This window comes from Chaetomium globosum, genomic scaffold, assembly GCF_000143365.1.
Source record: "Chaetomium globosum CBS 148.51 scaffold_1 genomic scaffold, whole genome shotgun sequence".
NCBI classification, from domain to species: Eukaryota; Fungi; Ascomycota; class Sordariomycetes; order Sordariales; family Chaetomiaceae; genus Chaetomium; species Chaetomium globosum.
This window is the reverse complement of record NT_165976.1, coordinates 3,328,152-3,349,351: the sequence shown is the minus strand read 5'-3', so window position 1 is coordinate 3,349,351 and position 21,200 is coordinate 3,328,152. Positions and strand designations below refer to the sequence as shown.

The window sequence follows — 21,200 nt, the reverse complement described above, 5'->3', positions numbered from 1 at the left end:
TGACCCTCCCACCCCCCCAAACGGCCCTCCCGCGCGAAAAACCCGTGCCCGCCCCTCAGCGGAGCACCACCTCGGCGTTACCACCCCCACCACCGCTGCCGCTATCTGCCACATCGCCGTTAGAATTCCCGCCGGCAGGGTTGGTAGAGCCCTTGGAGAACTGCTTCGCGCGTTTCCGCGCCAGTTTGATACCCTCCAGCTTGCTGGCTATGGCCGCCTGTTCGGCAAGCTGCGTCGCACGGGTACGGGGTGCCGCGGCAGCACTGCCATCCGGCGAGACACCGTCCTCGCCGTAGCGGAACTGGACAAAGTTCCTCGCCGACGCGGCGGTGGTCTTCTTGGCCGCGCCCCGGCGGCTGTTGGCAGCAGCGGCGGGCTGTTCGCGATCGTTCAGCACGTCGTGGATGGCCTCTAGCTGGGCGTTGGACACCAGCGCCTGGAGATCGGCACCGGAAAAGCCCTCGGTTCTGCGGCCTAGCTCGAGCAGGTCCTCTTCTGAGTTCCAGACTTCATCGGCGACCTTGACTTTCTGGGCGAGTGCTCGGATAATGTCGAGGCGGTCTTCTAGCGTGGGGAAGTCACAAAGTAGAGACTTGTCAAGACGGCCTGGTCTGAGTAGCGCAGGGTCGATCAGGTCTGGGCGGGAGGTTGCGGCCAGGACGTACACGCCGGAGAGACCCTCGGCGCCGTCCATCTGCGTCAGAAGCTGGTTGACGACACGGTCGGTGACGCCCGTGGAATCGTGGCCACGCTTGGGGGCGATAGAATCGAACTCGTCGAAAAAGAGAACGCAGGGTTTGGCAGCCGACGCGCGCTCAAAGAGGTCACGGACGCTCTTTTCCGAGGCGCCGATGTACTTGTTGAGGATCTCGGGACCCTTGACGCTGATGAAGTTGAGGCCGCACTCTCCAGCCACAGCGCTGGCTAGGAGGGTTTTGCCGCATCCGGGATAACCGTAGAGGAGGAGGCCGGACCGGAGTCGGAGAGGACATTGCGCAAAGATGGGGGCATACTTGGTTGGGTATTGGAGTGTCTCGAGCAGGACTTGGCGTGTCTCCGTCAGCCCGCCGATAGAGGAAAAAGTGGTTGTAGAGCTTTGTAACGTGACATTGCGCAGTGAGGCTGGGGTGAACCCCTTAAGGGCGCTGTCAAAATCTGCACGGCTCAAGTGGATAGTGGTCGCGTCGGGCTTCGTTGCCTCGCCAACATTCCGGCTTAGGGCCTCGTTGCGCGCCCTGGAGATGAGCAGGATTAGATCGCCTGGCATGTAGCCGTCAGTTTGGCCGGCAATCTCGAGGAAGTCGAGGTCCTGATCGAGGATGAAGCCGCTGGGCTTGTCCCTGGGTGCTTCCCGAGTTGTACGGGTCGGGCCGTCCATCCATCCCCCTCCGTCGCCGTCTGTGGCACTACCATCCGCGGTCGTCGGACGGCTTCCGTGCTCATCCACCGGTTCCGCTTCCTCTGGGGAAACAGAGCCCTGCTTAGTGAGAGCCTCCATGACACGTCGCCTGGTTTCCTTATCAGGGGCGCTCAAGTCAACAATCTCACGGACAATGTGGCCGCCCACGAGCACATTGTGAAGTGAGTCCTTGCCCTGGCAGGTGGCGAGCAAGACCACATTACTGTCTCTGCCGCAGTACTGCCTGACCATGGAGCAGATAGCCTCGCTGATCTGTCGGCTCCGGCCGTTCTCGTTCCCCACCTGTAGCTCAGTTTCGGCCGGGCAGAGGCGGTCAAGATCATCTAGGATGACGATTGCCTTTCCGCCGAGCCTGGCGCCCCAGCTGGCAGCCATAAACAGGCGGTTCAGCGTTTCCTTGATGGTGGACACCCTGCTTTCGTCGTTGACGAGCTTAGTGCAAGGGAAGTAGTTCGCATAATACAGCTGCGAAGCGCGCATTGCACGCACGACCGTTTGTGCAACGGACGTTTTGCCGGATCCCTGGCCACCCGTCAGGAGGACGGATGACATGTGCGAGAGATGTGACTTGAGCTTTTCTAGGAGTGAGTCAATGCCAACCAGAAGAGTATCGCACGAGCCTAGCTCGTCAGCCTCAAACTCTGTGAGCCACGAAGGAATCGGAACGGGCGGCTCGACCACAAGGGGCAACTTCCAGTCGGCGCCGAGAATCCAGTTTACGGGCCTTTTCCCTTGCCCTTGTGGCGCCGGCGAAGGTTCGAACCTCACAACAGCCCCCTCCCACCCTCGGGGGCATTTTAGACCATGATTTACTCCGAGCACCTGGCCGTCTGTGAGGGGACCCAACAATAGTCCGTTTCCGCTTGGCCCGTAGATGTGCTTTACTTGGTTTGCCGCCTCCTCTTTCTCGGCCTTCGACTGGCCGCCGAACTTGAGACCCGAGGGCTGAGTGGTCGGCTTCAACGACTGGAAAGGGTATATCTTGAGTTTTTGAACCGAGTCCTGGCTGGTCCTTCGGGACGTCGGGACCGGAGCGGGCTCGAGTTTAACCACACCACCGACCATACCTTGGCATCCAAGCGCAGCACACAGAGATGACGAGAGCGCAGATGCTTGGCCATCAGGAGGGTCATCCCATGGCAGAAGGGCGGCGACGATCTTGTTGGACGCTTTCGCTGCGGGATCCGCTTCCTGTGGTTGATTTGCCGAATCAAGTGGCTGCTGAAGGCCGGCGGGCCTCACAACGCTGACCGACACCCACTTCACCCCCTTCAAATCTCCCGCGGAGAGTAGGTCACGGTCAATCCAGACACTGAGATCCTCGACCGGGGGCTCGCCGTCGAACCAATCCTGGCAGTTGTTACGGTCAATACCACGAAAGAACAAGACTGGCTTCTTCTCCTCCCGGGCGCTCTTCCTCCTGGTTGTGGTTGTTGAGCTCTTGCCACTCCTCCGAGACGCGCTGCCCACGCTCTTGTCGTCCTTGCTACTCCGCTGCTTTTGCCTCGTCTTGGGCGCTACAATGACCTCGGCGTCCGGAGCGATCTTGGCGAAGGGAGCATTGGCGGGAAGAGCAGGCTCTATCGACAGGACTTTGATGTTCGCGGTAGATGTGGGTGACAGATGGAGCGTTAGGGGGTGCATGTAGCGGGCGGGAGCGCGTGACTCTATGGCATGCACGGGGTTGGGGACGGCGCGGATCTGGAACAGTAGGTTGTCCTCCAAGAAAGTCCCGTGTAGCTCGATCATCTCCCAATCCTCAGGCGTCAGGGGTTCGATGTTGACGGTGTGCACCAGGGGCGGGTCGAAATGCACTGTTATCGTTACCCTCTGGCCTTCGGTCAATCCCAAAGTTGCGCCGAGTGTGGTATCCAGCTCAATGAACTCCTGATCGCGTCCGTCGCGAGATCCGCCGATGCTGCCCCCCCCAACCACTGGGGCAGCCCTCCGCAGTTTGCTCGGCATACCGGTCCATCCAAGGTACATGTGCTTCATCGATGGAGCGTTCGGGTCAGAGTCGCCCCCAGTGGGAGTAGAACGGGCGCGGTAGCGAAGTTCAACGACGACATTTTGGGCAGGCTAAACAGGGCAATTACACGTCAATTGCATTCCCCATGTTGATTAGAACATGGCTCTTACTTTGTTGATATTGGAGAGAACCGTGGCTATCGACGGCGGCAGGTTGACCAAGCAGTTCTGCAAATGCACCAAGGAGAGAGTCGCCGACGACGGCTGCATTGGCGCCATTGCAGCTCAGGGGGGACCCGAGACCGGGTGCGTTGGTCGGGTATGGGATATGTTAGGTAGTTGCGCGATCTCGATTGGTGGTTGTATTCGCCTTGTCGCATGCAGCGAATCAAAATAAAAGAAGGGATGGATGTTGATCAATACAACATTTCATCCCACTTTCACTTCGGCAGCGCGCGCATATGGCTTCGGGAGCGGCAGCTTTGAACGGGGCAGCTCCCCGGCAATCTGCATGTGCCGAGGCAAGGGGACCAAGATCGGATGTGCAGGGCCATGCCAGTCCCCCGCGACGTGCCAAGAGATATGACCCCAACTGGCCACACCTGCCATTGCCAGCTGCAGTCCTGGGGCAGCATGTTAAATCACCCCTAAGCTAAAGACGCGCGAAAAAGCGCGTTGGGCATTCCTTAGACGCGTCCCCCTGTCACAGCTCGCTTGTCCCAACCCCAGCCTCCCGAGCCCAAGCGCCTGCGTGTGTTTTCTTATCGCAATCCCGCCCGAAGCCCCGGTTCGTCGCACAACCTGCCCACCTCCGTCGTCAACACCACTAAGCAAGCAATCACCAACGCCGTGCGGAGAAGAGGTTCAAATTACAGCCGCAATCATGGCGCTCCTTCAGATGAAGGCGCCTGTTGACTACGAGGTGCAGTTGAGTGAGTAGCAACAAAACAACAAAGAATCCTTCAATCTGTAATTTGAAGACTGTTGCTTACGGTGGTGTAGCCGCGTTCGAGCACTTCCTGTCCGACTTCAAGACCTCTCCGCAAGAGACCATCACCCATGCCTTGGGCAATATTACCATCGATGAGGATGATCTCAGTGACGAGTACGACTTTATGGACGAGGATGACAATGCTCAGCAGCAACGTCGCCGCGAGAAGCCCCAGAAACAAGTACCCCGACACAAGTACAAGGAAATGCTTCAGGATCTGGCCGACAGGAACATCAGTGAGGTAGTGGTCGACCTGGATGACCTCGCCTCGTACGAGAAGGATCTGAACGAGGGGCTCAAGCTTGTGGAGTGGGTCGAGCAAAATACCCGACACTATGTTGAGCTCCTCTCAAGGGCCGTCGACAAGCTGATGCCCCAACCGAACGAAAATGTCACCTTCAAGGACGACGTGCTCGACGTCCTTATGACAAACCGGACACAGCGCAACCAGATGCTGGAGGGTATTGCCGACAGGGAATCAGACCCAACCATCCTCAACGACCAGTACCCGTCGCAGCTCACCCGGCGATACACCCTCGTCTTCAAGCCGAGGACGTCGACTCCCGACAACCCGGTCAAGGCGCTATCGGTCCGCCAGGTCCGCGGCGATCACCTAGGCCGTCTCATCACCATTCGCGGTATCGCAACAAGGGTATCCGACGTCAAGCCCATCGTCCAAGTCAGCGCCTACACTTGTGACCGCTGCGGCTGTGAAATCTTCCAGCCTGTCACCGACAAGCAGTACGGCCCCCTCACGCTCTGCCCGTCCAAAGACTGCCAGGAGAACCAGGCCAAGGGGCAGCTGTACCCGTCGTCGAGGGCATCCAAGTTCTTGCCTTTCCAGGAGGTCAAGATTCAGGAGTTGGCAGAGCAGGTACCCATTGGTCAAATTCCCAGGACCCTGACTGTCCTGTGCTATGGTAGCTTGGTCAGGCAGATCAGCCCCGGTGATGTAGTCGACGTTGGCGGCATCTTCCTCCCCACCCCTTACACCGGCTTCCAGGCGATGCGTGCTGGCCTGTTGACCGACACCTACATCGAAGCGCACCACGTTGTCCAGCATAAGAAGGCATACGAGGATATGGAGATCGACCCCATGATGGCGCGGAGGATTGCCAAGTTTACGCAGTCAGGGAACCAGTACGAGTACCTCGCCAAGTCGATTGCCCCCGAAATTTTCGGTCACCTAGACGTCAAGAAGGCGCTCCTACTACTGCTTGTCGGTGGTGTCACCAAGGAAGTCGGTGACGGCATGCGTATCCGTGGCGACATCAACATCTGCCTGATGGGCGACCCCGGTGTGGCCAAATCCCAGCTGCTTAAGTACATCTCCAAGGTCGCCCCGCGCGGTGTGTACACTTCGGGTCGCGGCAGCAGTGGCGTGGGTCTGACCGCCGCCGTAATGCGCGACCCAGTCACGGACGAGATGGTGCTCGAAGGCGGAGCACTGGTCCTAGCCGACAATGGAATCTGCTGTATCGATGAGTTTGACAAGATGGACGACAACGACCGTACTGCCATCCACGAAGTCATGGAACAACAGACCATCTCTATCTCCAAAGCCGGCATCAGCACCTCCCTCAACGCGCGCACCTCCATCCTAGCCGCAGCTAACCCGCTCTACGGGCGCTACAACACGCGCCTGTCCGCCGTGGAGAACATCAACCTCCCCGCGGCGCTCCTCTCCCGTTTCGACGTCATGTTCCTCCTCCTCGACACACCCACCCGGGAAACCGACGCGCAGCTAGCCAAGCACGTCGCGCACGTGCACATGCACAGCCGGCACCCCGATCTGGGCACCGCCGACGGCGTGGTGTTCTCGCCGCAGGAAGTCCGGGCTTACGTCGCGCAGGCGCGCACGTACCGGCCGGTAGTGCCGCAGGCTGTGTCCGAGTACATGGTCAAGACGTACGTGCATCTGCGCGGCAGCCAGCGGCGGGCCGAGAAGCGCGCGCAGGCCAACAACTTCGGCAACACCACGCCCCGTACCCTGCTCGGCGTGGTGCGCCTCGCCCAAGCCCTCGCCCGGCTCGCCTTCCGCAACGTCGTCACCCAGGACGACGTCGACGAGGCCCTGCGCCTGATCGAGGCCTCCAAGGAGAGCCTGGCCGGCGAGGACCAGTCGCGCGGCCGCCGCGGCATGAACGCCAGCAGCAAGATCTACAACCTGGTCAAGGGGCTGGCGGATGGCGGCGCGTGCCGGCCGGATGATGTGGACGAGGACGAGGACGAGGAAGGCTATGGCGTCGAGATGAGCCTGCGCAAGGTCAAGGAGCGCGTCATTGCCAAGGGCTTCACCGAGAACCAGTGGCTGGCCGCGTTGGAGGAGTATACCGACTTGGATGTGAGTTTTGCCAACCGCCCTGCTTATATTAACCTCTTGAGAAGAAGAATGATTGGACTGACTGGTGGATTGTGCAGGTCTGGCAAACGGCTAGCAACGGCACGAGGCTCGTGTTTGTTACGTCTGGTAATGCTGAGCGGGAGGGAAGCCAGGAGTTGTGAGCGTGTGGTTTGGGGTAGTCGTAGATCTGGCTTGGGTTCCAGCCGTTGTTGCATTTCCGTGCTTTTTTTTGGGTGTGTTGTGTGTGTCCACTCGGCGTTGCCAGAGGGTGTTAGGTGGTTATGGAATTGAATGACTGTATGTGTGAGAACCGGGAAGGGGTCCGTTTCCCGGCTCATGTAGCAGCTTCGGTACGAAGTCCTGCTAGTCGGACAATGAAATGAGTGAAGTCGAGCCGACGTTATGTGTGCACCGTGTTGTAACCCTCGTCCAGGACCGAAAATGCGATCCTACTACAAGTACAGTCTCCCATTTCTACACAGCGCGTCTATCTACACACCATTTCATAGGATTACAAACCTGCCACCACCCACCCATACAATCATTCAAATCCGCATCGTCCGCAGCGCGGCGCGCTCCATCTCGCCGAGCACGCCGCTGCCGGCGAGGGTCCACTTCTCGGTGACGGCCTTCTCGTCGACGGTGGCGCGCAGCATGCCGCTGGCGGCCCAGTACTCCATGAGGGCGCGGGCCTCGCGCTTGTCGACGCCGGCGACGCGCAGCACGCGGACCGAGCGCAGGACGGCCTCGACGCGGTCGTCGTAGCCGCGGAAGAAGGGGTCCTTCTGGGGCACCTCGGCGCCCGCCTTCGCCTCGGCCTCGCGCTGCGCCAGCGCCAGCTCCATGCTGGGCGCCCGCGGCGCGTTGCTGCGGCTGGTGGCGGCCAGCACCGCGCCCCCCGCGGGGAACTGCACGCCCCCGCCCAGCGCGTCCGTGAAGAGCCGCATGAGGGCCAGGTCGTGCGAGTGGATGCGCTCGAAGGACGGCGAGCGGTAGTCGGATATCTTCATGGCGTGGGAGAGCCCGTCGAGGCTGAGGAGGATGGGCGGCCGGTTGGCCTTTTGTGCCGTGAGCTCGTTCCAGAGGGCTTGGAAGACGGGCCAGGCGCCGTCGGCCTCCTTGGCGACGTTGGCGAGGGCCAGGAGTGGGGTGTTGGGGGGCATGTTTTGCGGCAGTTCCGGGTGGGCTTGGATGGTGTACGTCCTCGAGAGAACTTGCTCGTTGGCGCGCTTGATGGCCTGGATCAGCTTGAGCACGTAGACGGGCTGCATGTACTGAACGGGGTCGGTGCCCGGAATGGGAGCGTATTCGGTGCCGGCGGTGGTAAGTTCGTGGGCTGGGAGGGGTTAGCATACATGGTGTTTGGTGGGTGGGTGGGTTTGGCTCAAGACATACCCTCTGGGAGGTGGATGACAATCCAGTTGTTGAGGTGGGCGTATGCCATGGCCTGCAGCAACATCATGCTCTTGCCAACCACCTTATCACCGGTCACGACGAGACGCAGGGTCTTTTTGTTCTCGGCTGAGTTTTGCATTTGATTCGTCAAGTCGACCGTTTCCTTGCGCACCAACACGGAGGGTTTCCTGAACATGCCCCAACACTGTGTCGTCTTGAAGGCCTCGTCGGCTCGCAGCTGGTCCTGCACCTCTGCGGGGAGGGACAAAACCCTGGCGATGTTCTCGGCTGCGGTCATATCCGCCGGGCCCAGGTCGGCCAACCATGGCACGGGGATGGCGTTGTCGTTGCTGAGGGTGATGCGCTTGCGGTAGGCCTTGCGCTCGCCGGGCAGCGGGACCCTGCCCCTCTCGGCGGTCCTATCCTTCTTGAACTTGCCGAGCTGTAGCTTCTTTCCCGAACGAGAGTGCGCTTTCGCATTGGGGGCTGGCTGGAAAGCCTTTCTGGGGGCAGCATTTGAGGCTGCGGTGGTCGAGAAAGATGCGGCCAGGGTGGTTCTGGTGATGGGAGGAACAGCCCGGGACATGGGCATTGATACCGGAATCCCCGCCGAAGGCCGGACGAGACAGCGCAGGCAATTGGGGGTCGACATGGTGTCGTCGATGTGTGTTTGGTTGTCTCTTTCGGCGGGGTCACTTCTATTGCATCGTGGGGCGTCCAAATCGCCAATGGCTGCCGGCCCGGAGCTGCTCAAAATTCGAGATAATCCATCACCAAACAAAATCGGACCCAGCGTGTGAAGTCGGAGCACGGACCTTGCCAAGCCGAGACGCCCGCTGCTGTGGCTTCCCTCCTTCCATCCCACCACCCACATGTCAACAATAACCCCTGAAAGGTATCAACATCACAGCATGGCAACTACGGCCGGAGTGATTTTCAGCTGGTTGATATTTAGCTAGACGGTTTAGACACCGTTTCAGCTTCAATTGGAACGAATTGGTAGTATACCATCATGGTTTTAGAAGCATGATGCATCCCAAGTCTTCCCGTTATTGAGGATGGGCATTGTGAAGAGTGATGATGAAATCTTTTTTGATGTCACTAGGTACTAACTATGCCTCACTCTTATGCTTCTGGTTATTATTGACGAGTCCAGGGGGTATAAACATGCAGACATACATCTTTGAACAAGACGGGCGAGATGAGACCCCTGCCACTGCCAATGCCAATATGTGGGGTCGCCATTCTACCGGCCTTCACCGCCTAAATTTCAAGAATGTTCATCGCATGGAACCAAACCTCTGCGCCTGCCTCCAATTGCGCAGAGAAAAGAAACACCATCACCTACCCACTCACCAAACCAAACAACCAATTCCCGCAAAACAAACCACAACCATGGCCGCCACCACAACCCAAAAACCCGCCAAACTCCCCGTCACCGTCGACAAGCCGACCCCCTACACCTTCGACCTCGGCCTCCTCCTCGCCAACGACCCCAACCCCGTCGCCATCCCCCCCTCCACCCTAACCGACCGCTCCGCCCTCGAAACCCACCTCGCCAGCGTCGCCCGCGACGGCGCCCAAGTCCTCATCAACCAGCTCCTGACCACCTGCGCAATCAGCTCGACCCCCGCCGGCGTGCTCCTGACCCTCCCACCCCCCCAAACGGCCCTCCCGCGCGAAAAACCCGTGCCCGCCCCCAAGGCGGAAACCAAATGGTCGGCCTTCGCCAAGCGGCGCGGGATCAAGCCCAAGACGCGGGAGCAGCGGCGCAACCAGCAGTACAACGAGGAGACGGGCGAGTTTGAGCGCCGGTGGGGGTACAAGGGGGCCAACAAGGCCGGGCAGGACGACGCGATCATCGAGGTGAGCGCGGCCGACGAGGCGCGGCGCAAGGAGGGGACGAGCGTGCGCGGCGACAAGCGCAGGGAGATCCGCGAGCGGGTGAAGCGAAATGAGAGGCGGATGAGAAAGAACCAGCGGAATGCCGAGGGGAGGAAGTAGGCTTGTCTTGTTCTTCTTTTTTTTTCCTCGCCTTTTTCGTTGTTGGATGAAGGCGGTGGCGGATGATTGCATTCGAGGCGTTAAAGTATAGGCTTGTGTGTTTGTTTGTTGGCTTTACGGCGTTAGGGAGGAGAAAAGGCTAGGGCAGCTCTCGAAAATCAAGAGGGGTTTCAGCATCACATGTGGGTTGTCCACCTTAACTGGCATTCTATATGCGCCTCAAGGGGCTCGCAGCTCTTGCGGAAAATCAACTCGTCACCGGGACGATCCATCCTATCTTCATTACGGCCGGCGCCGGCCCAAACCTTCTTAGAAATCGTACAACGGGTCCCCATCTTCCAAAAAGAAAAACAAAAAGGAAAGGAAAGGACCAGACTCCCTCCCAATGGCATGCCTTACAATGACTCGGCAGTCCCCAGGAAAAAACAGGCAACCCCAAGGATATGGACGCTTCAGATAGATTCTGAAAATCCGAGAGACCATCACCATCCTCCACTGCCCCTCCTCGGACCACCTCTCACGGGCTACAAACCACCCCCGTGCCACTTAAACCCAGGCCTTGGTATCCTCATTACTGTGCGCGGCCCACCACAACGGTATCAAGAATGAAACAAAAGAAACAAAATTTTCCGAAATCGACGTGAAAGAGGGATTAGGCCGACTGTCTGCGTACGGACGGTGCCGGCCCGAAAGTGCTTAGAAAACGAAAAAGGGGAAGGGGTATTGAAACCGAAAAACACGAAGGGCTGGATGGGGAAAGATTCTGGCCCAATGGACGACGCTCAATGAATCGGCAGGCCGTGGTGGAAAGAAAAGGTAACGCCAACGGCGACGCCATGACCGGACTAACCTTGTGTGTTCCATGGGTCGTGTGCAAGTGGGATGCGACTTGCAGTATATTCTATTGGTGGGGTGGTAAGGGGCGAGACAGACACAAAGGCAAAGTTGTCGTCAGCGTCAGGTCGTTGACCAAGTGCTGCTGATGAATGATGTTGCTTCGGGAGCCAAAACAGAAGCGCTCGCTATTCCAATGGTATGACGACTATTAAGAAAACCCTCGCAGCACGGCAACCTGCTCAAAAATTGAGCGGCGATAGCGGCTTAATAGGCGAGAGGGGCCGCATGTCGCCCGACTTTCTCGGCGGCGTCTCACGCTCGCTGCTGACCGTAAGTGTCGTCGATATTGTTGAACTCGTTTCAGTACTCTCCGTCTCGGCCACCGTCTTCTGCCTTGGCCGCCCCTTCTGTTCGGTTGCGCTGCGGTTGGGACTCTTTCCGCTATCCGACGATGAAACGGTGCGAACCTCATGCCCTTCCTCCTCGCCGCCGCCACCTCCATTTCTATTTTTCACACCACCAGGTGGCGGCGAGTCAAAACGTGCGTACTCCTCTTCGATGTACTTGGCCTCGTCCTTGCATCCCTTCCAGCAATCGCGCCAGTCACAAACCAGGAACTTGAAGCAGAAGGCGTCGATCTTCATACACGGCTGGAAGCAGATGCATAGGTTCCGGAAGTCCATCTTGTTCTTCTCCGAGTGTGCGAGGAGGAGACTGAGATGACAAGTAATGGCGAAGAGGAGGTAGTAGTTAAAAGGCGGGAGCTTCGAGAGTTCTTCGACGAGCAGCGGTGGTACACTCTCCGCCCCGGCGCACTCCTTTGCAATCCTGTCTTGGGCCTCTTTGGGGAACAGCTCGTCGGGGAGCTCCCGCAGCCAGGCCTTCAGCATGGATCCGACGATGTTGATGTCGTAGAGGTCTGGCTCTTCAAAGAGGTCCACATCTAAGTCTGTGAATAAGTTAGTAAATGCTAATACGGGAACCTTCCTCGGGAGCTCGCCAACATACCCTCGTCGAATTTCCGTTGCCACTTTTTGATCTGCGGCCCGCTGCCCGGGACCCGGTATAGACCCTCGACCTCACTGCCCTTATAGTTCAGGTAGTCGATCGCTCTCCACGGGAACGCGGGCATCCAAAACTCGGTCTTGTCCCGAGAGTCTTCCAGTCTCTTGGATATCCTGGTGAGCCGCGTTTGTTCAACAAGAGGCAGGTTAATGACCCTGAGAACATAGTGCTCGTCGTCCACCGTCGGCTCCTTGAGCACTGGCAACTCATGTCTTGAACCGAAGAAGCGGTTGCTGAGCATGCCCGCCGCCTTGCTGTGTTTGAGGTGGCTAAAGAAGGCTCCTCCGGGTGTCTGGGTATACGTAGAGGCATTATCCCTCTGCTGGGCGTCTTGGCCTCTTCCTCTCCCGCCGACGTCCCTGTTCTGTGACCGCTCAGCCGAATGGTTCCTGACGGCCGACATCATCTCCCGAAACGACCGGTCGCGTGCTTGAAGCGGGGCCGTCCTCGGAGCTGTTGACGAAGCGTAAGGTCTTTCGGGCTCGGCTGCCTTGGCCGGCGCCAGCGCCAGTGGTGGAACGTGATCCTTAGGGCTCGGGCTGTCTTTGAAGTCCTTGTCCTTGGTGGACCTGGTGCGGCTTAGTAGGTTGAAGGGCTTGGGCTTCGACCGCTTCGACGAGGTCACTGAATTACCCGGGCTCTCGTAGTCTACCGTCGAGGCTAGCGATATTTCGGATCGAGAAGGTAGTGGTGTGTTCGACTTCTGGACCGAGGGGTCCTGATGGGGCGAGTCTATGATGTAGCACGCTGGTCAGCGTGACTTGAAACAAGAGTTCGGCCCCAGGTGGAGAGGCCCGTTTTAATGCGGGATCGACAGGGTAGGGGAAGTCCAGACGACCATGAAAAGATGGGACACAGAATGTTTGCGTACCTGAATGCTTGGTGCTTTGTTTCGACAGCGCCGGCCTGTCCGAGTCCCTCGACATGACTTCGGCGCGGGAATTGGAGTGTTGGTGCACAATGGGACGATCCGACTTCGCCCCCTTCCCAAAGTTGAAAAAGAAGCCCGATTTGGATGTCTTGTCCTCACCGCGCCGCTGGTGTCTGTGGCCCAGCTGCTGTTGTTGGTCCGCAGCTTGATCTCTTGGCGAGGGCTGCGGCGGGTCACGGGCGTCGTCCGGATTCCTTTGCCGCGGCGGCCTCTGCTCCTCTTGGTGTTCTAGCGACTGTCGGGGCTGGTGCAAGACATCGGCAAGCGGTTGGGGCTCTCCAATGCTAGCAATTTCCACCTTGTTCTGGCCGTAGCGGAAGGGAGAGCGTGGGGATCGGGGCGACGTAGGGTCGGACGGTAGTCGCGCAGAACGGGGGACGGTTTCACCAAGACGAGGAGACTTGTCGCTGGGCCGCGTGGTCTCCGCCAGCGAGAGCGGCTGCGGTGCAGCTTTACGGCCCATTCCAATGGGCGCGAAATGCCAGGGGCTCAGGCGGGCCACCTGGCTAGAGACGGGTCTGGGTGTAGCAGGGAGGGTTCCTGATTTGCGCCGTGCACGCTCTGCCGCAACCAAGGACCAACAGCCCTGCAGCAACAGCTATTGCCGGGCGCGCAGCCGTGACACAGTGTCGGGGCTTACGGGGTCGGGTAAGGTTGGCAGGTAAGAAATGGAAATAGGCGGATTGCCGTCTGCGTCAAATGAGCGATCTCTCCGAACTTCAAAATGAGGCACGGACGGGTGTTGGAGGGGTTCTGATGCAAGGTAGGAGCCGCAGAACAGATGGAAGGGGGCAAGTCTCAAGGTGGCTCTGGCTCTCTTGGTGGGCCGTTCTTCGAATGACTGCGCCAGATCGACCACCAAACCGGCATGGGCAAGGAGGCACACACCGCTGCCCTGTCTCCCTGTCTTGCCTTCCACAATCCGGACGCTAGGCTGTCAGGGATCCCCAGACCCCGCCGAGCCCGTCTGCTGTCAGAATGCCCACTTTCAGCTCCCTCTCACCATTTGATTCGCAGCCAAAGCCGCAGCCCTGGTCCCTCTCCCTTGTCAATCGACTGAATTTCCGACAAGATCTGAAAAGACGTTGGACGGATGACGACGTCCCGTCAACGAGTCTCTGGGTCGTTCCTTGAGGATGATCCTATACTTGTAAACCGATCGAAACGAGATTTATGAAGCTGGGCAAGATTTAGTCTCTTGGGGCCAATTCCCAGATTAGAATCTGCACGGCTTTTAGGCGGCTGGTGTCATGGCCACCCGGCCTCGAATACCCGAACGTGTCTTCTGAAACGGAACTCTCAAAGTCGTGGGCAGCTATCGTGTGACAACCCCGTTAGTGGCGGCGTTCCCCGGAGAGTCGAGACAGTCTAGGCTCGACCGACACAGTCGGCGCTATGTTATCTCGCACAAAGCAAGGGAGACGTTGCGACAACAACGATCGACCGCGGACGATCGCAGTGACAAGCGCCCAGGAATGCGGAAGGCGCCAGAAGGAGTTGCTGTCGGTTATATGGGTAGCAATCGATTGAAAATAGCAAAGGAATAACAGGTAACCCTTCGCGTGATCAATCCTCCCCGCATGTCTTGGAAGAAGCGAGATTCAAAGCGCAAACGGAAAGCAACCCCAGTTAGCAACACAAGGAAAAATAGGTGGCGCCCTGGATAACAATGACTGCGCGGCGGGAACTGCGGCGGGAGCTTGGCCCTCATTGGCAACGGAACGCTAGAAGCGAGGGGTCAGCAAGCCAACCTCACGATCACCTACCCACCCCGCCTTTGTTCTCCCGAGATCATACCTATTTACAACCTAAGGTCTGAGGTGGACGGGAACTCTTCTCGGACCCAACTAAAAGGCAACACCAAAAACAGAAGCAATGAGTCAGCTCCCGTTTGCGCTGCAATCCTTCGCACAAACACGAGACCCCTTTCTCGAGCAATCAAAGCCATTGGGAAATTGAATCACAAAGCCAGCTAACTGTCTGTGTGTTGTGTTTGGGCCAGCTTCTCGCCTCGCACGCCGCCCGCATGCAGCCTTCAATTATTAACCGATCGAGGCCTCGATGGCCCGCTGTGGCTCACAGGCTTGTCGGAAGGTGGCGGCCCAGATGGAAAGCAGGGGATTCAAACGCTAATCCTACTTTAGTTAGGCCAGGAACACGACAGCTCTGAAACTCCCGCTGGGGCTGTGTCTTGGCCAGGCCCGTCGGTTTCGCCATTGGAAGAGACAGGAGCAGTGACGATGTCGACAATGGCCTTGAACCCTCCTCACTTTCACTCAAGGTTCAAAATAATGACCGGAAGGAAACTTCCGTCGAATTTCCATCTTATATAAGAAACCCAGCCCGGCACTCCACCCTGGTAGCGGTAACTCGTCTCGTTTCAGGAGAGAGAGATGACAGTCGAATTGGCGTAGCCATCACATTGCATCTACGTTCATACCAGTCTCCCTTTGGCCAAAAAAAGCCGAACTCGAGAGGGGAGCAAGGATCAAGAAAGGAAAAAGAAGTAAAAGAGAAACGAAGAAAAAAAAGAGACCAAGAAAACCGAGCAAAATACATTGAATAAAAGAAACCGAGTCAAATAAAAAGTACACTTTGGGCTTTCGGATGGCTTTCTTTTGGTTCTCTTCGTCCAAGGTTTCGGCAGCACCTCAACTTGGAGTTCGGCTTCTTTTTTTGGCCAGAGAGTGACAGTACACTCGACAAGAAGCCTCGTCAGCTCGTCCTGCCCCCTCCCCCCAGCCGCCCATTCGCGAGAACCCGGCTTTGGTTCGGGCGGCAACGAAGCCCAGGCGCCAATCCAAAGGGTGGAATTCCAGCAGGGCGCCAATGGTGATCGGGTAGCAGTGGGAATTCGGAACGAGCCGACTCCCACCAAGGCGGGAGTGCAGCCAAGACCGAAAATTCATGGATTTCTCTTTAACCGCTTAGCTAACCCTCTAAACCTTAACACATCGTATCGACAGGTCTTTCTAGGAGGCATATCCGACTTGAGCATGCCTCCTGAGCATGACGAAAGTCGTGTGTTACGTAAGGTAGCCAAGCATCCAAGTGCTCGCCGGCCGCCTGGTCTTGGCGGCCCCACGATCTTCCCCGCAATTTCTCCAAGAGTTCGGTGAAATCACAACCGCCGCAACTTCACAACATGTCGCAAACCTTAAATCAGCTCCCGGAGGAACCCCAGCTGGCCGCGCCGGCTCACGTCAAATACATCCAAAGTTTGGATTCGAGGAAAGATGAATATGACTACTGGCTGACTGAGCATCTCCGACTCAACGGGTTGTATTGGGGACTGACAGCCTTGCACCTCCTTGGTCAACCCGACGCCCTCCCACGCGCTGAGACCATCGATTTTGTGCTCTCATGTCAGCACGAGAATGGCGGCTTTGGCGCCGCGCCCGGTCATGATGCCCACATGCTCTCTACCGTCAGCGCGGTGCAGATCCTTGCCACAGTCGACGCCTTTGACGAGCTCGAAACGCGAGGGAAGGGCAAGGCACAGGTGGGGCAGTGTGCGTCTCCCGGCATGGTGTGTTGGGAGTAGGGACCTGCATACTGACGGGATTTTTTCAGATATCGCCAATCTCCAGAACCGTGAGACGGGTACATTCGCCGGCGACGAGTGGGGGGAGGAAGACACCCGGTTCCTCTACGGCGCTTTCAATGCGCTGTCGCTCCTCGGCCTTCTCAACCTCGTCGATGTTGAAAAGGCAGTCAACCATATCGCGGCATGTGCCAATTTTGACGGTGGATATGGCGTGAGCCCAGGTGCCGAGTCCCATTCGGGACAGATATTTACATGCGTCGCCGCCTTGACGATCGCCGGCAGACAGGACCTCGTGGACAAGGAGCGGCTTGGTCGGTGGCTGAGCGAAAGGCAGATTGCCGGCGGCGGCCTCAACGGCCGACCGGAGAAAAAAGAGGATGTCTGCTACAGCTGGTGGGTCCTAAGCAGCTTGGAAATGATTGGCAAGACACACTGGATCGATAAGGACCAGCTCGTCGCCTTTATCCTACGCTGCCAGGACCCCGAGCGAGGCGGCATTGCAGACAGACCCGGTGACATGGTCGATGTGTGGCACACTGTTTTCGGCCTTGCGGGGCTGAGCTTGCTCCAATATCCCGGTCTACAGCCCGTCGACGAGGTTTACTGCATGCCTAAGTCAACGACTAGGCGGGTGTTGGGCTGACGACTAGCAATTTAAACATTTTACCCCCTTGTATCCATCTTTTCTCGTCCGTCTCTTGCCGTCTATAACCTACCAACAGTACTCTAATCGTCGGGCAGGGAACAAGCCAAGAGAACATCAACTGTCACTATTTTCTCACCATTCCTGGCTATCGTATGCTTACTGGCATGGAATCGGCATGATACCCATATTTGTCAGTGGAACAAAAAGACTCCGCCCTCATTTCGGACAATCGTACCAATTCAAAAGTCAGATGGACCATTTTCTGCCGAACTGCTTGGGAAGAATGGGGAATGAAGTTTCATAATTTCTTTTTGGTGCCCCATGGCACTTGAATCACAACCCTGAAATCTGCACTGCCCATACTGACCAGCAAATTGGATTAAATGCCCCCCGTATAAGCCGGCGCTTTCCCTTGCATACTATTCCCAACATCTTATTACAAGGAGCTTTTCACAACTGAGCTGTAGTGCTCTGGCTTGCTTCACTGTACCGCATTATTTATTTCACACAGAACTGTTTTATAACAATCATGGTAGATACTGCTTGCACTCACACATGGTAGGTTATTCCCATTTGCGTACCCCTTGATTAACTCCTGTACATACCAGACATGGTTCTCCATCCTCTTGATAAGCTGATTTGCACTCGACTGTGATCATCCCAAATCCAACACTCATGCCTAACACTCTCTCCTGGCCAACTTACCAATTACTTGCCAGTCACCCCGGACCCTTAAAAGTGTTCAAGCAGATTCTTCACCATCACATGCCAAACTATGACATCCCAAACTTACATTTAGGAATATCTCTTAGATAGGTAGTTTATGACAATGTCCTTGGTTAAGCTTTTTGAGATCAAGCATCAAAATTATATAGGAAGTGCCTTTGCTTCTTCTTAGGGTACTGATCTAAGCAAGGTGGTAGAATTCCTCTACTTTACCATTCTCGGCACTTTATGGGTCATTGCCACGTCCCCGGCCCTCATTAAGTCAGAGAAACATCGATTCAAAAAACTTCCATCACAGCAACAGTCGCTATCTCATCTTCGTTCCCAGCTCTTAGCCCTTCCACATCCCACACCACTTTCAGGCCTTCATTCTCTAACATATTCTCAAACTCATCAGTTCACATTATCATGCTTGTAATGTATATATTGGGGTTATTCGGGTCTCGACTGCGCTGGGGTTTGAGCTACACCCTCGAGCACCCCTTTGCACCACCCAGTGACTTTTTCGATCTTTAGGGCTGCAACAAGGTAACTTCTCTCACGGTTGCTTTGATCATCTCACCATATCGGCCACCTCACAGTTAGAGTAAGTCAACAAGAATCACATTTTCACACGTTTCTCTGTGATTCCAATAGTTCACACGGCCCTCAGCCGTTCCTTCCCTCTCGATTTTTATTCCACTATTCTCAGGCACCAACCTTTCAAAATACACCCAGTCTGCCCACCTGCCGTTCGTTCCTTCCACCACATCCCTCAAAGTGACGTTCACGGCAATTACAAGTGCTGTGGTCGCTTCCAATTTTTGCCCAGTCACGGGCCATCCTTCTTTCCTCTGACACGTCTTCTCTGGCCTAGGTTTTCTCCCAGGTTTCTGTTTGAGCTGCGACTGCATTACCATCAGTCCTCCCTCAATTGGCACCCAGGGTTCAGATCTTGGGGCCGATACAGAATTCTGCCAGTCTCGCGATATTTGTTGCATTTCAGATCACACCAATTCATCGTCCTGCTAGGCTCACACGTTTGACGAGTCGTTGTTAGACACCCATCCCATCCACCGCTCCTTACTTACATCCCACAACCACCCATCGCATTCCCATATCTCCCATGTTGGAATTCTAGGTCTCTCCTGCCTCCAAGACTGACATCACCTTGGGATCTTAGCCTGGTTCTCCACTAGACTCCGTCCCGTCATCTTCAATTATCCTGCGGTTGGCCCTGCCAACATAGCCGCCCCCATCTGTGAGTTACACCAGACCAGGCCTGGCCGCTAATACCTGCATTGACAGCACTGGATGAATGCTGACTTTTAAAGATCATGGCTGCGGTTGCACCCATGGACCTGGTTGTGAGAAGCGACCCTAACTCCATCCCTCTTCGGTGCTCCCTCTGCCCCAAAAAGCCCAGTTTTTCGGATCTCTCTCATCTTCTCACCCACATCTCATCAAAGAGCCACCTCGCCCACCGCTTCAAAGCCGAACTGAAAGCACGCGACGACCGGGTAGCCCTAGATGAGGTTCGGCAGTATGACAACTGGTGCGAGCAGTATGGAATCAACGCTCTTCTTGCGGAACGGATGGCTGCAAAGGAGCAAAAGAAAACAGGCAGAAGAGGAAGACAGTCAGTTGCAGCTGTAAGTCCAACCGCTGTACGCAATAGACCCAGGAACTGTGGGGCTCACATCGGACAATAGAGCACCAAGTCCGATGCCACGACAAACATCGACCAAGACCTAGTCAAGCCGGACCCTGACGAATATATCGACTCTCTGGCCGCCGCGGGCCACTGGGCCGCGTTACCTGGCCATTTCCAGGATGCCCATCACGGCCATTTTGACAGCCCTAGCTATCCAACACCGTTCCTGAAGCGTTCTCGGTCCGATCATTCCGTCCCCAGCACACCGGAGAACGACACGCGTGCCAAGTATTATCGGAGGTGGCCATCGGAGACTGAAACCGCGGACAGTGTCCCTGTTTCCGACCTTCCCTCGGAGAGCACCGAGTTTGACGACGAAAATGACGCCAGCAAGTTGAAGGGGGTGAGATACCCAGGCATGGGTCTATTCGACTCGGCAGACGAGATCCAGAAGAGGATGCGCAATCAACGGAAGGATGATTCTGTCTTGAAACAGATGGAGGAGACATCATCAGGGATTGTTCCCAACGAGTTTATATGGGCAGAGGACGGCGAGTTTCAGCGTGTTCGCGATATCTATGCCAGCCCTTCGATCGAGGGAAGCCCGGTGAGTGATGCCCAAACATACATAACGCCGTGCCACCTCCGGTTGAGGGCTCAGCTGATGCCTATCGCTTTCCATCCAGGACCGCAAGTTTGAGGACTGTGATGTCCCAAAGCCAAAGAGGGGCCGCCGTTCAGCTGCAACTGCAGCGTCAGGGGCGACACGCACGCGGAACTCGACCAGACTTACTCGACAGGCGGCATCCCGGAACCGGCGCACTCGGCACGATGATAATGTTGAAGTCTCCGGTTCCGTTGACAATTATGACATCTTCCGTGACCCGCCGAAAACCAGTGCCGGTAAGGGGGCACAACGCCGAGGGTACTGCAATCAACGCTAATTGTTCGCAGCACAAGTCGAGAGCTCACCCAGGGACTCTGGGTAAGTCCTGCCTTTTAGTGGTGATTTATCCCTTCTTACCGGTTGTAGCTTTGAACTTCGCCGCCGCCCCGCCCTTCAGTCCCTGAACTCGAACCTCTCGTTAGCGTCGGCAGCGCATAAGTCCGCCAAATCCGTGTCTTACGTCTCTGCTCAGGAGACCAGCACGCCCTTATTCACATCTCAGCCTCCCTCTTCCAATACCAATTATTTCCAGCAGCAGACCATGGGGGCCGGCACGTTCAACCCGCTATGCGTCCAGGGTAGAGGGGGCTATTACAACCCCTACGGCTTCCCAAGCTTCGGCAACGAGGCTAAGCCGTCAACAACCAACTTTCAAGCAATCAACGCCATGAACTTGGGCAACATGGGGTATAATGCCTTCGGCGGACCCTTTGCTCCAGACTCGGCCCACGGGGGCGTTGACCAAGACTTTGACCTGTGATTCGGAAACAGGCTCACCGCGTCTTCCTTCACAATTGAGATGCGCCATTTCTACATCTCACTGTGTGTGTAACATTACGGAAACACAAGTTGCTACATGGCTCGGGAGTGTTTGAGCCGATACGACTCAAGCGCAATTGCCTCATTTCCTGGCGAAGGGGGGACGCTTCCGGTACAATATTGGACGCAATCGGTCGTTGTTGACCGCTGCGTGGAAGGGGTGTGAGAGGCAAGGCGGCGAGGGATATGGCCCTAGGAAGCAGATCT

The 21,200-nt window shown here is 56.8% G+C and overlaps 7 protein-coding genes across 7 annotated transcripts; 4 read left to right on the top strand and 3 right to left on the bottom strand.

Moving 5' to 3' along the window:
- Positions 1-55: 55 nt before the first annotated feature.
- CHGG_01077 (uncharacterized protein) lies at positions 56-3,667 on the bottom strand (the record flags this gene model as incomplete). The annotated part of the gene is made up of 2 exons (XM_001220297.1): positions 56-3,499; positions 3,560-3,667. 2 exons carry the CDS (start codon positions 3,665-3,667, stop codon positions 56-58), a joined length of 3,552 nt encoding a protein of 1,183 aa, XP_001220298.1.
- Positions 3,668-4,271: 604 nt separating this feature from the next.
- CHGG_01076 (DNA replication licensing factor MCM7) lies at positions 4,272-6,884 on the top strand (the record flags this gene model as incomplete). Its single annotated transcript, XM_001220296.1, has 3 exons — positions 4,272-4,320; positions 4,391-6,723; positions 6,801-6,884. The coding sequence occupies 3 exons, from the start codon at positions 4,272-4,274 to the stop codon at positions 6,882-6,884; spliced, it is 2,466 nt and encodes an 821-aa protein (XP_001220297.1).
- A 384-nt stretch (positions 6,885-7,268) lies between these two features.
- On the bottom strand, positions 7,269-8,770 carry CHGG_01075 (uncharacterized protein; the record flags this gene model as incomplete). Its single annotated transcript, XM_001220295.1, has 2 exons — positions 7,269-8,059; positions 8,119-8,770. The coding sequence occupies 2 exons, from the start codon at positions 8,768-8,770 to the stop codon at positions 7,269-7,271; spliced, it is 1,443 nt and encodes a 480-aa protein (XP_001220296.1).
- A 743-nt stretch (positions 8,771-9,513) lies between these two features.
- Positions 9,514-10,122, top strand: CHGG_01074 (uncharacterized protein; the record flags this gene model as incomplete). Its single annotated transcript, XM_001220294.1, has 1 exon — positions 9,514-10,122. The coding sequence occupies one exon, from the start codon at positions 9,514-9,516 to the stop codon at positions 10,120-10,122; it is 609 nt and encodes a 202-aa protein (XP_001220295.1).
- A 1,076-nt stretch (positions 10,123-11,198) lies between these two features.
- CHGG_01073 (uncharacterized protein) lies at positions 11,199-13,418 on the bottom strand (the record flags this gene model as incomplete). Its single annotated transcript, XM_001220293.1, has 3 exons — positions 11,199-11,908; positions 11,968-12,756; positions 12,896-13,418. The coding sequence occupies 3 exons, from the start codon at positions 13,416-13,418 to the stop codon at positions 11,199-11,201; spliced, it is 2,022 nt and encodes a 673-aa protein (XP_001220294.1).
- A 2,682-nt stretch (positions 13,419-16,100) lies between these two features.
- Positions 16,101-17,145, top strand: CHGG_01072 (uncharacterized protein; the record flags this gene model as incomplete). The annotated part of the gene is made up of 2 exons (XM_001220292.1): positions 16,101-16,467; positions 16,529-17,145. 2 exons carry the CDS (start codon positions 16,101-16,103, stop codon positions 17,143-17,145), a joined length of 984 nt encoding a protein of 327 aa, XP_001220293.1.
- Positions 17,146-19,190: 2,045 nt separating this feature from the next.
- On the top strand, positions 19,191-20,934 carry CHGG_01071 (uncharacterized protein; the record flags this gene model as incomplete). Its single annotated transcript, XM_001220291.1, has 5 exons — positions 19,191-19,505; positions 19,566-20,114; positions 20,194-20,410; positions 20,462-20,492; positions 20,655-20,934. The coding sequence occupies 5 exons, from the start codon at positions 19,191-19,193 to the stop codon at positions 20,932-20,934; spliced, it is 1,392 nt and encodes a 463-aa protein (XP_001220292.1).
- Positions 20,935-21,200: the final 266 nt, after the last annotated feature.